Below are 15,574 nucleotides of genomic sequence, written 5' to 3'. Positions count from 1 at the left end.
GGTATTTCTGGGCTTCGCCCCGGCGCCGCGCGGGGACGTCAGCCCACGGGGACTTGTGCTGAGTTATTAAAAGCCCAGTGGGCGCGGGAGGCGGCGGCGCTTGCGAGCATGGCATCGCTTTTCCAGCAGCTTCGTTCCCCCCATCCGTGCTCCCGTGTCCCCGCTTGCACTGGCGAGCAGGGAAGACCCCAAAGCCAGTGACCCCAAAGCTGACCCCCGGAGAAAGCAAAACGCCTTTTTCCCCAAAACCTGTCCCCCTGAGCCCACCGGGAGCAGCATTAATTAAATGTGGTAATAAAACCTTTACAAACACTTTTTCCCCCCCTTTTCCCTTAGTTTTTAAAGTGCACTTTTCTGATAAGCCATAAACCTCAGCACGGTCACCACGAGCCTCGAGCTGAAAAGTTTTAGGGGAAAAGACACACTTGCTCCCGTTCAGCACATTTCCACAGGGAACAACTGCAAGACATGGCATTTTGGGGTCAGAAAGTGCTGGTATGCTCCACCGGGGCAGAACATGGGGAATATATTAAAAAAAAGACAATTTAAGCCCCCTGCCATAGAAAAAGCAACTTCTGGTTCAGCATTTTAGGCAAAAAAATCACCCGTGGCCGGTCAAGAGCACACCTGTTTCTGGGAACCCCATAGAGCATTGCTGGGAAACGCACCAGGAAGGCAGGAGAACTGCCTTCCCTGGACGTTTGGTGCTGTTTGACCCAGAAATTGCTTGGTTTCCACCCCAAAATCACCTACTTCTGGGGGTGGATCCCTCAAGGACCACCCTCAGCACCAGAAAGGGCCGGCCCCTGCTCTGGGCCATGCAGCAGCGCTTCTCCGCGCGAACTTTGGTCCCCAAAAGGGCCATGCAGTGGGGAGGGGACACCGAAACACCCCTGCCACCTGGGGGGGGACAGTCCCCACAAAGCCAAACAGCGGGGTTTTGGGGCAAGAAGGGCACTTACCACTTGGGGCTTGCTCCTGGGTTCGGGCTGCCGCGGGCACCGGGCGGGCTCCGGGGCGGTGGGCGTCACGGGCGAAGAGCGGGGTCCATCCCCGGGGCTGGGGGACGTGTCACTGGAGTTGAGGGCTAGCATGTACCGCTTGGTGACATCCTCCAGCGACGGCGGCTGCGGGGCAGGGAAGGACTTGACGGGCAAGCGGGTGGCATCCGGCATGGGGAGGTGGGCATGGTGGCCGGCGTGCGGCTCGGGGACCGAGATGGGGATGAAGGTGGCGGGCTCGCTGGTGTGGCGCACGTGCTTGGTGGCCGGGCGGGCCACCCTGGAGAGGCTGGGGGGCACTGGTGGAGGCTGGTTCTCCTGGTGGGACGCGCGGCTGGAGCGCTTCTTGGAGCTGCGCCGGGCGCCGCGGGGGGACAGCACCTCGGCAAGCTTGGGGTCGAAGCCGTAGCCTTCGTGTCCTTGGGGACGCGCCGGCGCAGATCTCTGCTCCGAGAGGATGGGCTCGCTGCTGGACGGCGGGATGCTGCCCTCCAGCTCGCTGATGGCCTCGCCGGGACCCTCGAAGGCGCCGGCCGGCAGCTCGCCGCGCCGGCTGGGGTCGCTCAGCGACTTCTTCTTGATGGTCTTGCCGTTGCCCTTCTCGTCGATGACTTTGTCCATTGCGCCGGGCTGGCTGACGATGGTCTGGATGAGGCTGCTGTAGTCCCGCAGCCCGTCGCTGCCCAGGGACAGGTCGCTGCCTGCGCTGCCCGCGTGGCTGGCCAGCGCGATGGCCGCGGGCTGGGGGATGCCCCCCTTGGCGCTCAGCGAACCCAGCAGGTTGCTGTCGACGGAGAAATTCTTTGCCTCCTCCGCCACTGGGCATCGCCGGTGGGGCATGGGGTCGCTCAGGGAGCGGTAGGGCTCGCCGCCACCCTCCCCGATGCCGCTGTCGGCCCCGTTGGTGCCCACCGAGGGGAATTTCCGCCGGCGCCGCAAGCTGCTGGGGGTGCTCGGGGCCTCCAGCGGCGCTTGGGCTTTGCCTGCCACAGGGACGTCTTCCAGTGCCATGGCCTGAGCCGGGGGCAGCGGCGGCTCGGTTGCAGTCTCAGCAGCATCAGGCAACTGCCAGGCGGCCACGGCCTCATGCAAGTCCCCCAAGGCCACCCCAGTGGGCCCCGGCTCCGGCTCGGTGACGATGCCCTCGTCCGTCACGCTCGACTCATGACCCAGCAACTCCTCCACTGATTTCCTTCGAGAGTTCTCCAACTCCACTCCCTTCAACCGCCGCATGCTCTCCACCTGTCCCCGAAGGGCCATGTCTGTCCCCATGGGTGCCACCTCCCCGACGCCCTCCACACCTCCACTGTCCTTCTGCTCGGCCGCCAAGCCATAGTCCTGCTGGGAACCCATCCTGCTGATCTTCTCAAAGACCTGCCTGGCCTCCTGGATGTACTGGTCCTGGATGACCATGGGCAGCGCGTCCTCATCCCCCCGCCGCCCGCCAGCTGGAGCTGCCGCCTCGTGGCTGCCAGCGGTGGCCAGGAGGAGCTCGGAGGAGCTCTGCTTCATGGTGCTCTGCAGGAAGAGCCGGCGCGTCCCTGACTTCTCGGAGCAGGTGAAGGACTTGGCGCGGCGCAGCGTGGCTGTCAGGTCCTTCAGTGTGGGCCGCTCGCCTGGCGCCCAGCGGCTGGGGGGCTGAGCGGCGCCGTGGTCCCGCGTGCCAGCCGGTGGGGGGACGTCGCAGCCCCCCTCGGCGAGGCCGATCCTCACCCCTTTCTTCTTCACTTTCAGCTCCGACAGGTCCGACTTGAGGAAGCTGAGGAGCGTCAGCGTCTCGGTGGCGATGTCGGGGTTGGACAAGGACTTGCGGTGCTCGGCCCGCTCCCCAGCCAGCTGCGGGCCGTCGCTCCCCAAATCCGGCCTCGCCTTGGCCATGCCCGGTGGCACCTTGGGCCGGACACGAGCCTGGGGCTGTCCCCAAGCCACGCCATCGCTCGGCCCAAAGCCGGGCGAGCGGCGGCCGCCGTGGAGGACCCAACAGCTGCCCGGCTGCTCCTCTTCCTTCAGTGTCTCCGTGCTGGAGTAGCGGCTCCCGGCGGGGCTGCCGAAGGGCAGGATGCTCACCTTGGCCACCCGGGCCACCACGGGGGCCGCGGGGGCCAGCGGTTGCCGGGTCCCCGACTTGGTCGGGCCCTCGCCGTCCCCTTGGCGGCCGGGGGCTCGCAGCAGCCCCTCGCCCTCGCTGCCCGGCGAGCCCCGGCTGCGGGGCGAGGAAGAGGAGGGCGAAGAGGAGGAGGAGGAGGAGGCCGGGCGGGCCGAGCTATGCCAGGAATGCGGGCCGGGCCCCGGCGCAGCCCCGCGGGGCGCCCGCAGCGCCGGGTGCGGGACGCGGCTGCGGGGCGGCGGCGGCGGCGGCGTTCCCCGGCCGCTCCCGGTCCCGTTGCCGTTGGCGGCCCCGTTGCCGGTCCCGATCCCGTTCCCGGCTCCGTTGCCGGTCCCGATCCCGTTGCCGGCCCCCGGGGGCTGCCGCCCGCTCTCGCCGAAGAGTTTGCGCATCGCCGGGACGCTGGGCCAGCGCGGCTCCGCGCTCAGCGCCGGCCCCCGAGGCGGCGGCGGAGGAGGAGGAGGAAGAGGAGGAGGAGGAGGAGGAGGAGGAGGAGGAGGCGGCGGCCCCGCATGGGCCGGGCCCGGGGGCTCCAAGCGGCCGAAACGCAGCGAGAGCTGCCGAACCGACGGGGCCAAGCCGCGCGCCGGAAAAACTTGGCTGCCCGGGGAAAAAAGCGACGAGGAAGAGGAGCAGCGGCAGGACGACGACGAAGGCTGCGAGGAGGAGGAGGAGGAGGAGGCCCGGCCGCTGCCCCCCTCCGCCATTGTGTGCCCCCCCCCGCCGCCGCCTCCGCCCGCCCCCCGGCCCCGCCGGCAGCCCCGGCCCCGCTGCCCCCCGCCGCAGGCACCGCCCGGCCCCGCTCCTCCTCCGGGCTGCCAGCGGGCTTCATCACGCCCGCTTTGTTTTCTCTCCTTTTTTTTTTTTTTTTTTTACTTTCTTTCCTCCCTCCCTCTTTTTTTTTTTTTTTTCCCTCGCCCCCTTCTTTTTTATTTGTTGCATTCAAATAAACTTTCCCCGAGAGGCGGGGTTTCCTCCTCCCGGAGAGGGGGATGGTGGCAGTGGCCCTTCTGGGCTTTTTTTTTTTTTTTTTTGCCTTTTTTTTTTTTTTTTTTTTGCAAGAGCAGCAGCAGAAGGAGGAGAGGAGGGAGAAAAAGGGGAAGGGAAGAGATGGGAAGGGAAGGGAAGGGAAGGGGGAAGGGAAGGGAAGGGAAGGGAAGGGAAGGGAAGGGAAGGGAAGGGAAGGGAAGGGAAGGGAAGGGAAGGGAAGGGAAGGGAAGGGAAGGGAAGGGAAGGGAAGGGAAGGGAAGGGAAGGGAAGGGAAGGGAAGGGAAGGGAAGGGAAGGGAAGGGAAGGGAAGGGAAGGGAAAGTGGCACAGAGCTGCTCAGGCTGAGCACCAGGCTCCCCACATCCCCCATCTCCACCCCCCCCCCCAGCTTTTGGTGTTTATTTGATTTTCTTTTGGTTGGGAAACAGGATAAGGATGTGACTCTGGGTCACTCTGAGCTGGAGGGGAGAGCCCCTTTCCCTTTTCTCCACCTGGGTCTCTCCAGCCACACTTTGTGGCTCATCCAAGGCCGGGCACCCCGTCCCCACCTCCCCAGGCACCCCAGCAGCTCAGTGCCCCGCTGAAAGTTTTTCTCCTTACTTTTTGGGTCATCATCTTGTTAGTGCAGGCAATAAGCCTGTTTCCCCCAAAAAACACAGCAGATTGATCGCTGGGGAACCGAAAATGAATGGGATGACCCTGCTTAGCAGGGCTGCACCATGTAAAGGACGCTGCTATCTCTGTCCCAGGGGCACAAAACCCCCATAAATGCATTTTTTTTTCAAGAATAAAAAGTGCCTCTGGCAAAGCTGTGGATTCCTTCCCCAGCTCTCCCTTCCCTCCCACCACCTTCCTGCCCCGCTGCCCCCAGGGCTGGGTGTCTCCTGGGCCTGCTGATGACGTCCCTGCGCTGTCACGGGCATTTGGGACAGGATTTAGGGAAGAGCCCTCCTTGCCCCATCCCCGAGGTGTGCCCATCACCGTGGCTTCGGGACCTGCTGGCACCAAGGGACCCACTGATGGGGCTTGGCAGGAGGGAGAAGACCCCCAAGGCCAGGCAGAACAAAAGTGGAAAAACTGAGCTCCAAGTGCCTTGAAAGCACCCCAGAATTGGCGATTCTACCTCCTGGACCTCTTTGGGATGTCCTGGATGCCCCTACCCCAGTTTGGGGTGTCCCTACGGTGTCCCCAAACCCCTCTGAGGCACCCAGGCTGCTTGTACACCCCATGAAGGTGGCCTGGGGCCATCCGCGCTCATGGAAAAATACAGGATATGTTCCTTTCTGCCTTTATTGGACATCCTTGGGGATTTTTGCAGAGCTTTTTGGGGGGTCACACCTGGCAGGGTGTCCCCGCGGCAGGGCCGGGCAGCGCTCCCCGTCCCCCCCAGCCCCGCCGCCTCCCCGCAGACATTTCTCAAAACGCGAAGTTTTTGCGCTTTCTCCAAACCTGAAGATTTTGCGCCCTCTCCTGGGTCCGGGCGGCGTGGCGTAGCCCGAGCCCGGCGTCACCCCCCCGGCGCCTTTCCTTTGTCCGGGAAAACTTGGGGACGCCACCGTCCCCCCGGGTTTCTCCCTCCAACCACCGTTTTTTTTTCCGCAGCACGCAAAATTGCGGGGATAAGAGACCCCAAAAACGCGTCGGAAGAGATCCGAGTGCCTAGAGCTATGGCCAAGGGGAACCCCAAGGCCACCCCTGCTTCCTGCACCCCAACCTCAACCCTACATAGGGTTCTCCCCAAGATAAAGCAAGGGACCATCCACCCTAGGTGCTGGTGGGTTTATTTGGGGCTGGTTCTACCCTTCAGCCCTCCCTGAATTCAGGTGTGTCCGGATGCAGCCACGGGTTTGCGGCGAGTGAGCTGGGATTAATGGGGTGCTCAGCCGTGTGGCTTTGTGCAAGCAGCCGGGCTGGAGGGCTGCTAATCCCCAAAATTTGAAGCAAATTGCTTAAATCGACTTAGACGCGATTATCGCACAGACACACCTGCGAGTATGGGTTTGCAAAGTGTATTTGGGGTGGGGTGGCTCCATGCACAATGTTCCCCCGCTCGGATGCGTGTACATATGGTACATAGCATGTGCAGATCCTTGTGGACATATACATAGGGGCAGGTTCAGTCTATACGTCCTATAAGGTAGGGGACTGGCAAAGCAGTTAGAGCCACAGTGCCCAGCCTCTTTGGTGGCCCTGGGTCGGCTGGGATCCTCATGTGGGTAAGGTGCAATCCTACAAAACGTGATGATTTGGTTCATTCAGCAGGCTCAGCGTTGAAGTCCGGTGTCACCCAGGTGCTCGGTGGCAGTGGCAGGGGTCTCCCCGTTCCTGGCATAGTGTCTGGGTGGGAAATATGACATCGGTGTCCTGGTTCCTCTCACTGCCCCTCGCCAGCTCCCTGTCTGGCCAAGGTTGCCCTCTCACCCTTTTGCAGCACCAGTGGCACCAGTGGACCCATGTCTTTTACTGGTCTGGTTCCATTCTGGGATAGGCCAGTATTACCCCAAAATGTCCATGACACCCATCTGTTCCTCTCCTGGGTCCACAGAAGTGCCGGGGATGGTTTGTGGGGGATATTGGTGGTCAGGACCCCAAAACTGCCCCACGGTCTCGGTGGCGGAGCACAGAGCCATGTTCCCAAGGTAAGTACAAGCCAAAAAATCCTCCCCAGATGAGGGGAAGCTTTAAACATCTTTTGGGGGCAGAAATCCCCCCCAAGCAGCCCACCTGGATGGCCCCATCCCTTCTCCCCATGCTCCCACTGCCTCCTCCGTGGTCCCCCTAGTGGTTTTTATTGCTTCGGTGCTTCAGCCTCCACCAAAAGGTGGCACAAAGCAGCTAAAAAACAGGATGGCATCGAGCAACCGGTGGAGGGCAACCCTCGGAGAGCGGGGACACCTCGTTGCAACCGCTGTGGGCTGGAGATGGGCTGGAAGCAAGCGCTGGAAGCTCAGGAGATGTCCCCAAGCGCGTCCCCGTCTCCACGCTACGCAGCTTCGAGCCAAAAGTGCTCTGTCCCTGGCTCCGGTGACACTGAGGTGGCCTCATCTACCTAGGACCCATAGGTGACGCAGTGGTCGTGCCGCCACTTGGAGCTCATCTTGTCGAGGAGGTAGCGGGTGCTCTCACGAAACTTGCGTTGGGTGAAGTAGAAGAGGATGGGGTCGAGGACGCTGTTCATGCTGGCGAAGGGGCGCGTGCACTTGTAGGCGATGGCGAACGCCTCCAGGGCTGGGCAGGGCAGGCTGGGCGAGGAGCGGACGATCAGGTAGATGGTCTTGGTGAGGTGGAAGGGGAAGAAGCTGATGGAGAAGACGATGACGACGATGACGATCATGCGCACGGCCTTGTCCTTCTTCTTGTGTACCGCCAGGCCGATCAGCTCGTCCCTCTGGCACAGGATGCGGGCCATGCTGCAGTAGCACGCCAGGATGGCCACAAAGGGCAGCAGGAAGCCGGTGACGGTGAGCGTGATGCCGTAGGGAAAGTAGGCGGCAGAGAGGTCCGGGGGGCTCAGGTCGTAGCAGACGGTGCGGTTCCTCTGCGTGCCAGTGGAGGCGAAGATGAAGGTGGGCAGGCACTGGGCGACCACGACGGACCACACGGCGGCGCACACCAGCCACGTCAGCTTCTTGCCCTTCTTCTTGTGCCACGAGGCCAAGGGGTGGCAGATGCCCAGGTAGCGCTGGACGCTGATGCAGGTGAGGAAGAGGATGCTGCCGTGCAGGTTGGTGTAGAACTGGAAGCGGACGAATTTGCAGGTGAAGTCCCCGAAGGGCCAGTAGTCCTTCTGGGTGTAGTTGTAGATGAGGAGAGGGAGGGAGCAGACGTAGAGCAGGTCGGCCGTGGCCAGGTTGAGCATGTAGATCATGGTGCGGGTCAGCGCCTTGCGGGCCAGCCAGATCTGCCCGATGACGACGGCGTTGAGGGGCAGCCCCAGCAGGAACACCACTGAGTAGACCAGGGGCAGCAGCACCTGCTTGAACTCCTCGTGGAAGGTGCACGAGTTCCTCCCGGCTGTGACGTTTGCCATGGTCATGGTCCCCTCTTCACCAGCGTGGCCGCTTGGCAGCACCTGCAAATGACAAAGGGGACACTTGGTGGCTTGGCCATGGGGTGACACACCCAGGATGAACCCGGACCAGTGCATGCAACCCCATAGCCCCAGCCTTCCTCATCATGGATTTGGGGGTCTGTTGGGTGGAAAGAGCAGCACTGTGCGGGGTGGTGGCCCCTTGGGGACAGCGCGGTGGCCACCACCACCACCACCACCCCCTGGTGCTGGCACTTTGCACAAGGCCAAGCTGCTCTTATGCCGGATGGGCAGAGCTGCTAAAGATGAAATTGCAGCAGAGCCTTTAGCGATGCAGAGAGCTCAGCCCTTGTCCCTGGTCCTCTGCAGGGGGTGCCAAAACCCTACAGCGAGCCACCCGTTTTGGGAACCGCCACCAGTGCCGAGGGAAGCTCAGATGTTTCATGGGTGCTTTCATCGGGGAATGGAGAGCAGCAGCTCCCTGGTTCTGGAGATTTTGGGTCTTGGGGGTGACATCAGCCCATCCACGTGGCCTCTGGGCTGCTGGGGAAGAGGTCACCCACTCCGTTATGGGGCTGGGAAGCTGTGTCCCTGAGCCAGAGGGTGCAACTGGAGCCCGCTCTACCGGGAGAGCGGGTTGCAAGCGGGCAGTGAAAGGACGAGGAAATAAAACCCAACAAAAGGCAGCAATCACTGCAAAACCGCAGCGGCCCTGTCCCCCACCCTGCCACCGCCACCCCGCCCATGTCTCTTCTCCAGGGCCCTCGCCTGGCACCCATGGGTGCTGAGCACGCTCGAGGTGGTTGAAGCGCCCATGGCAGCGGCGTGCAGAGCTGCTTCTCCTGCCTCTCTCAGTTCCTCCCCGTCACCCTCGTCCTGCAGACCTGTCTGCGACCTCGGCACCCACTTCCCCTCTTCATGACCCTTCCGGGCTGGGGGTGCCGCCCTCTGGCTGTGCGGGAACCGGAGGGAAACTGAGGCAGGGAGGCGGGGGTTGGGCTCCCTTGTTTTGGGGGGGCACCAGGCTGGAGCATCAGCTCCCCTGCTGCCATGGACCCCCTGTGTCCCCCCCATACCCCACTGTGCCCCCTGGTACACACTGTCTGGTCCCAGCACTGCCACCCCCAACACCCCCCCGGGGCTGTGACCTGCTCTGTCTCCTGTCCCCTGCACCCCGAGCCTCCCTGCTGCAGCGCGGGGTCACGGCACCCCCCTGCCCTCCCCCGGGAGCCCAGGTGGAGCAGCACCCACCGCTGGAGCCTTGGCCATCCCACAGCTCATGGGATCACTTCTGGGAAAAGGGGGACAAGGTGGCCTGTGAGGTGCTGGGGGTGGGGGGGGGGACCCCAGCGTGGCTTACCCGCTGGGGTGCCCGGTGTGCTGGGAGCCGCCGCCCGGTCCGGGTCCTGGGTGCGTCTGCAGCCCCGGGTGTTGTGCAACGCTTCCCCTTCCTGCCCCGAAGCAGCACCCCGGTGCTGGATGGGGAACAGAAACTGGGGTGGCAGGGTGGGCACGGCGCTGAACAGCAGGGTGGGCGCAGCATGGCATGGCGTGGCACGGCAGGGTGGGCACACACGGCACCGCATGGCGCCCACAGCACGCACACGTGCCCACGCAGACACACGGACCCCAAAACACGTGTGTACACCCCCAGCACACACGGGGGGGGACATGTGCTCACCCACCCACACCTACATGTATGCACGCTGCCTACGCACACTTGTATGCCCGCCTGACAGACCTCTATGTACACATGTGGACACATGTGCACCCCTTACACACATGCACACACCCCCTACACATGTAGGGACACCCCGTACACACACCCCCCGTACCCCTCAATACCCTAAAAACTCAGCGCCTGGCCACCCAGTGACATTTGAGAAATGCCACCGGGGCAGGGAGATGCGCCCCAGACACAGCCTGGCTGGGGACGTGACAATGGTGCCATGGCACCATGAGCACCCATGGGTGCCCCAGGCCACCTGGGTGGGTTTTGAGGCTGGGATATAGGGCTGGGAGCGAAAGAAGAATAACGGGAAAGGGCAGAGGCTGGGATGGGGCAGCTCCAGCTGCCACCGGTGCCACCTGTGGCCACCGAGCTGGGACGGTCACCAACACATTCCCCTGGGTGCTTAGCGGGACGTGCTCAGTGCCAGCACCCTGCCTGCCCAGGGAGGTGCGATTGGCAGAGCACCTTGCCCTCTTTACCAGATTTTTCCCCCAAAATATCCCTCCCAGGTGGTGCAAATCACAGCTGTGAGCACTGTGAGCACAACCTTTCGATTAGGCACCAGAGAAGCCCCCCCCAGCTGCCCAGAACCCCCCATTCGCACTCCACCACCTCCCAGCTTCCAGCTTTTGAACAAAACCGCAGCAGACGCTCGCTCTCTTCCATCTCCTCAACCCTCTTCCATCGGTGGCTGATAACACCAGGCGTTCGCCGGCCAATTTTCGGCTCCGTTCCCGCACCCCCACTGCCCTCGCCCTCTCCTCCTCCCTCCCCAAAATCCACCTTTTATATTTCTAAACCTGGCTCAACCGTGAGCGGAGCAAATCCGTTTGCCTCCTCGAGTGCTGCGGCTGCTTCCCAAATGCCCCGCTGGATGCAGCGTGGGATCCTCGCAGGCTTCGCCGCTGAAATAAATAATATTTACGCTACTAAATACGCATGTCCTTCCCCAAAATAATGCAGTGCCTACGTCTGTTCTTCTCCCTTTCAAAGCAGGAAGAAGTCGCCGTGCCCGGCACGTGCACACTGAGCTTGTTCCTTCTTTTCAGACCTAAATTTGTCCCCACTCTTACAGAGGAATTGGATGTTCCCCCTTGCTCTTTTCCAAGCAGCTCGCTGCTTTCTCAAGAAAGGCCACGGATGCAGGCGAAACCCCTGTGGCACGGTGCTGGCCCATGCTCTGGGCTCGTGGCGAGGGACGATGTGACAAGGGTCGGGGTTTGTCCTTCCCAGCACGACGGGTGGCCCCGGGCGGGACGTGGCCGTTCCCGGATCCGTCCCTCCTCTCCCTGATCTCTCCGGGAAGCGTTCCCAAGAACAAAGCGGGTAGGACACGAACGTTTCGTTGGGTTTTTCATGAAATGGGAGGCACGATCATTGAAAAGAGTCCCTTCTGCCCCAAAAACCACTCGAGGTAGAACCGGCACCCTGCTCCAGGAGGGGGGCTTTGCTCAGCATTTTGCCCTCTTGAGCAGATTTTGCCCCAAAACCACCTCTCCCAGAAGCGTGTGCGAGAGGATGCTGAGGGACGTGACCAAGGCTACGTGCACGGTCAGTGGCAGAGCGCTCCCATCCCAGAACGAGCAGCACCGAAAGCACCATGGGCAGCCAAATACCAACCCGAAAACGGGCTGCCCTGACACCACGGTGATGGGCACGGGGCAAAACCCCGCGCCGGTGGTGGGGAAGGGGCCGCCCCGTGCCGGGTGGGGGCTCTGCAGGGTGCAATCTGTCACCGGGGGGGGGGAACAGAGGGGAGCAGCACGCGGGGAGGGCAGGGAAGGGAAGGAGAAGTGGGGTGCTCTGCGGGCAGACAGGGAAAAAAGGGGGGGGGAGGCAATTGGGGAGGCTTCTGGCTTTGTGCTGCTGTGGAAGCGAAAGCGGCGGCTCAGCAGATTCGCAGCCCTGGATGGCCAGACCTGGGTGATGGGGAAATCTCCAATTATTGATTCCCGGAGGTGTTAGGATACCGACGAGACCAGTTTGGGTTTTGGGGGCACGGCTGGGTGCTCGCCCCATGCGCACCCCGGTGTCCTCAGGCACCTCCCTTCTCCCTCCTGCCCGTGCCTCGGTGCCCCAGCTGCGAAATAAACCCAGAGACAGCTCCGGGCTCAAAACCTGCTGGGGTAACTTCCACTCACACCACACCTTTTGCAATATAAGAGGAAATCAGGGGGATCGGGGGCAGAATTGCCTCTGGCACCCCTCGCTGGCAGCGTTTCCTCGAGACATCCCAGTGTCGTTACAAACTCCATTTGGGAAAGCTCCGGAGAGCATCCCACGGGTGGCAGGACAGGATTAGGGACACGAGGGGATCACACAGGTTCGGCGTGGCCACGATCACCCCTTGCTCCCCGCACCCCTTTTCCCTGAGTGGGGAGGGAGAAGCCCCCCTTGGAGAGACGCTCTGGGCAAGCCAGCTCTCCCCGTGCACAAGGCGCATTTGCAAACCCATTTGCATGAAACACAACAAATCTGCGCTGCCAGAGAGGGCTCCGGGGAAGGGATTAAGCAAAGCAGGTTTGCGAGGTGATATGGGAAGGGGAAAACACGTAGCTCGGGGCTGCGCGGCCAGCCAGCCTTCCTGCTCAGGAAAACAACCCCACGCCTCCAGTGGGCTTTTTTTTTTTTTCGGGTCCTCCCTCCTGCAGCCCCCACGGAGCAGGATTAGGGGACAAGAAGCACGAACGGGACGTGTTGGGACAGGGACGGGGCAGCTCGCGGCCCCTGGCCGGGTGTAGGGTTTGTACAAACCCACAGGTATTTACCCACAAAGGGATATTTACACCCTGATGCTCCCCCACATCCCTACACATGTGTAAACGGACGTATACAAGCTTATACACCTCTGTGCATGTGCATACCTCTATACTTATCCATACAAACATATAGGTGGGTCTATAAGTCCGTAAATATGGGACTCACCCCAGCCCCCCTTGTATTTACAGCTCGATTTAAGCTTCTGGACCCGTTTATACCTCTGTCCATACAGATGTAGAGCTGTACGTACCCGTGTCTCTCCATACAGATGTGCAGCTCTACGTACACGCACACATAAAGGCAGCAGCCGGGCTCCCAGCACCCCCCAGCTGGTTTTAGGGCAGATTTTAGGATGCTCCACATGCATCCCCAGGGACCCCAAGCACGTCCCCGATTGCCCGTGCCGTGGGAGCAGAGGGTTTGGGGAGCATCGGGGCGAACCCGTCCCACTGAGCTTCACCCCTGGTTTTGGGACGGTGGAGAGTTTTTCAGCCCTGCTCTGCAGCACCAGCTGCTCGACCTCCCCGAAATGCCTGAAACCCCCTGCCATATCCACCTGGGGACTTGGCAGCCGCCGGCGAGGCGGACACGTCCCTGCTCAGCCGGATCCCTGAGACGGGATGGAAAGAGAGGGGTGCCCGTTTTAGGGAAAACACCCCCAGCCCCCTGATCGGGGCTGTAGGGGGGAGCCGGGGAGACCCCAAGACCTCGACCTGGGCTGTTGGGGGGAGCTGGGGAGACCCCAAGACCCCGACCTGGGCTGTTGGTGGGAGCTGGGGAGACCCCAAGACCCCGAACTGGGCTGTTGGGGGGAGCTGGGGAGACCCCAAGACCCCGACCTGGGCTGTTGGGGGGAGCCAGGGAGACCCCAAGACCCCGACCTGGGCTGTAGGGGGGAGCCGGGGAGACCCCAAGACCCCGACCTGGGCTGTTGGGGGGAGCCAGGGAGACCCCAAGACCCCAGCCCACTCCCGGTGGATGACAGATGCTGGGGCTGGCCGTGCGGTGGGCATGGGGCTGGGGGGCAAAAACCAGCTGTGATCCCCCCCTCCCCCCCTCCCAGGTCCCAAAAAGAGCCCTGAGCCCCCTCCTGAGGGACCTCAGACACCCTTGGGGTGCCCAGCACCCTGCACCCCCCCCCCCCGGCACAACCCCAGTGCGGCTGGCTGCGTGCCCGCTGTCACCCCAAAAAGCAGCAGGGGAGACCCAGGGCCAAATCCTTCCCCCGGTCCCGCTCCCACCCTGACCAGTTCACCCCGATCCTACCCGGATCCCTCTGCCCGGGTCGGGTTTGCTCCCGCCCGGTTTGGGCTGGGTTTGTCCCGGTTCAACCCGAGCCTGCCCGCTCCTGCGTGCCCCCGCCGGGCCTCCTCCTGCCCGGCTCGGCTCGGCTCGGCCCGGTTCGGTTCTGCTGAGCACTTACCGGCAGCCGGGATGCTCCGGGGGTGGCGGCGGCGGTGGCGGTGCTGGGAGCCCCGGGGCGGCCCCGCTGCTGCCCGCCGGGCCCCGCTCCGCCCCGCTCCGCCCCGCTCCGCCCCGCTCCGCACCATCCGGCACCTGCGGGGGGACGGGGCAGGGCGAAAGGGGGACGGCTGGGAAGGGGGGGGACAGCTGGGTGGTGGGACAGCTGGGTGGGGGCACAGCTGGATGGGGGCACAGCTGGATGGGGTGCACAGCTGGATGGGGTGCACAGCTGGATGGGGTGCACAGCTGGATGGGGTCACAGCTGGATGGGGACACAGCTGGATGGGGTGCACAGCTGGATGGGGTCACAGCTGGATGGGGACACAGCTGGATGGGGTGCACAGCTGGATGGGGTCACAGCTGGATGGGGAGACAGCTGGGTGGGGGGCACAGCTGGGTGGGGGCACAGCTGGATGGGGGGCACAGCTGGATGGGGTGCACAGCTGGGTGGGGAAACAGCTGGGTGGGGAAACAGTTGGGTGGGGAAACAGCTGGATGGGGGTGCACAGCTGGATGGGGTGCACAGCTGGATGGGGGCCACAGCTGGATGGAAGAACAGCTGGAGGAGGACACAGCTGGATGGGGACACAGCTGGATGGGGACACAGCTGGATGGGGTCACAGCTGGATGGGGAACAGCTGGAGGGGGACACAGCTGGATGGGGAACAGCTGGAGGGGGACACAGCTGGATGGGGAACAGCTGGAGGGGGACACAGCTGGATGGGGAAACAACTGGATGAGGATGTAGCGGGGGGACAGCTGGATGGGGAAGGACAGTGGGATGGGGCACAGCTGGATGGGAGGACAGCTGGATGGGGGGTGCACAGCTGGATGGGGGAACGGCTGGGTGAGGCCATAGACGGGTGGGGGAACAACTGGATGGGTGTGCACAGCTGGATGGGGGGACAGCTGGGTGGGGGGACAGTTGGATGGGGGGACAGTTGGGTGGGGGGACAGTTGGATGGGGAAGAACAGCAGGATGAGGACACAGCTGGACGGGGGCACAGCTTGATGGGGAGGCACAGCTGGATGGGAAAAACATCTGGATGGGTAGCACAGCTGGATGGGAAGCACAGCTGGAGAAGGTTCCCCATTGCCCCTGTGCAAGTATCTGGGTCAAATGGGGTGTTGGGGTGTTCCTAAATCCCACCCCAAACGGAGTTTGCAGGGTGGGGGTTTCCTGCCCCGGCCAACATCTGGATGACCCCATCCAACATCTGGATGACCCCATCCAACATCTGGATCTCCCCATCTGCACAGAGCCCGGCGGCGTGGAGAGCCCGTGGCGAGAAGCCGGGCATCGGGGACGGGTTCTCCCCACGGTGCCGGTGAGAGGGGCTGGGGTTGCGGCAGGGAGAGGAGCAGAGGAGGCAGCAGCACCTTCGCTACTCATTAACCAGGCCGTAAAGGCACCGCACTTCCTGAGCAGGACTATTAAAGGGCAATAAGGAAAGGAGCCCGGGGCACGCGGCGGGTAGGAAAGAACCGATG

The 15,574-nt window shown here is 62.9% G+C and overlaps 2 protein-coding genes across 8 annotated transcripts in view; both read right to left on the bottom strand.

Moving 5' to 3' along the window:
- Positions 1 to 3,870, bottom strand: part of ARHGEF17 (Rho guanine nucleotide exchange factor 17) — a 37,318-nt gene extending 33,448 nt beyond the window's left edge. Inside the window, 1 exon segment of the mRNA XM_066990035.1 lies at positions 963 to 3,870. Coding sequence (XP_066846136.1) covers positions 963 to 3,815 — 2,853 coding nt within the window. The 5' untranslated portion in view covers positions 3,816 to 3,870.
- Positions 3,871 to 5,366: 1,496 nt separating this feature from the next.
- On the bottom strand, positions 5,367 to 14,146 carry P2RY6 (pyrimidinergic receptor P2Y6). Of its 7 annotated transcripts, none has more exons than XM_048048038.2 (4): positions 14,043 to 14,058; positions 10,660 to 10,764; positions 9,488 to 9,602; positions 5,367 to 8,169 (listed from the first exon to the last, which is right to left on the bottom strand). In XM_048048038.2, the coding sequence occupies exon 4, from the start codon at positions 8,131 to 8,133 to the stop codon at positions 7,147 to 7,149; it is 987 nt and encodes a 328-aa protein (XP_047903995.1). In that variant the 5' UTR covers positions 8,134 to 8,169; positions 9,488 to 9,602; positions 10,660 to 10,764; positions 14,043 to 14,058; the 3' UTR covers positions 5,367 to 7,146. The 7 variants fall into 7 exon arrangements, with proteins under 7 accessions (XP_047903995.1, XP_047903999.1, XP_047904002.1 ...); XM_048048042.2 differs by having other exon boundaries at positions 10,643 to 10,764; positions 14,043 to 14,057; XM_048048045.2 differs by lacking the exon at positions 9,488 to 9,602 and having other exon boundaries at positions 14,043 to 14,057.
- Positions 14,147 to 15,574: the final 1,428 nt, after the last annotated feature.

This window comes from Anser cygnoides, chromosome 1, assembly GCF_040182565.1.
Source record: "Anser cygnoides isolate HZ-2024a breed goose chromosome 1, Taihu_goose_T2T_genome, whole genome shotgun sequence".
In the NCBI taxonomy this organism is placed as follows: Eukaryota; Metazoa; Chordata; class Aves; order Anseriformes; family Anatidae; genus Anser; species Anser cygnoides.
Note: the sequence above shows the minus strand (reverse complement) of the source record. Positions and strands in the feature narration are given on the sequence as shown.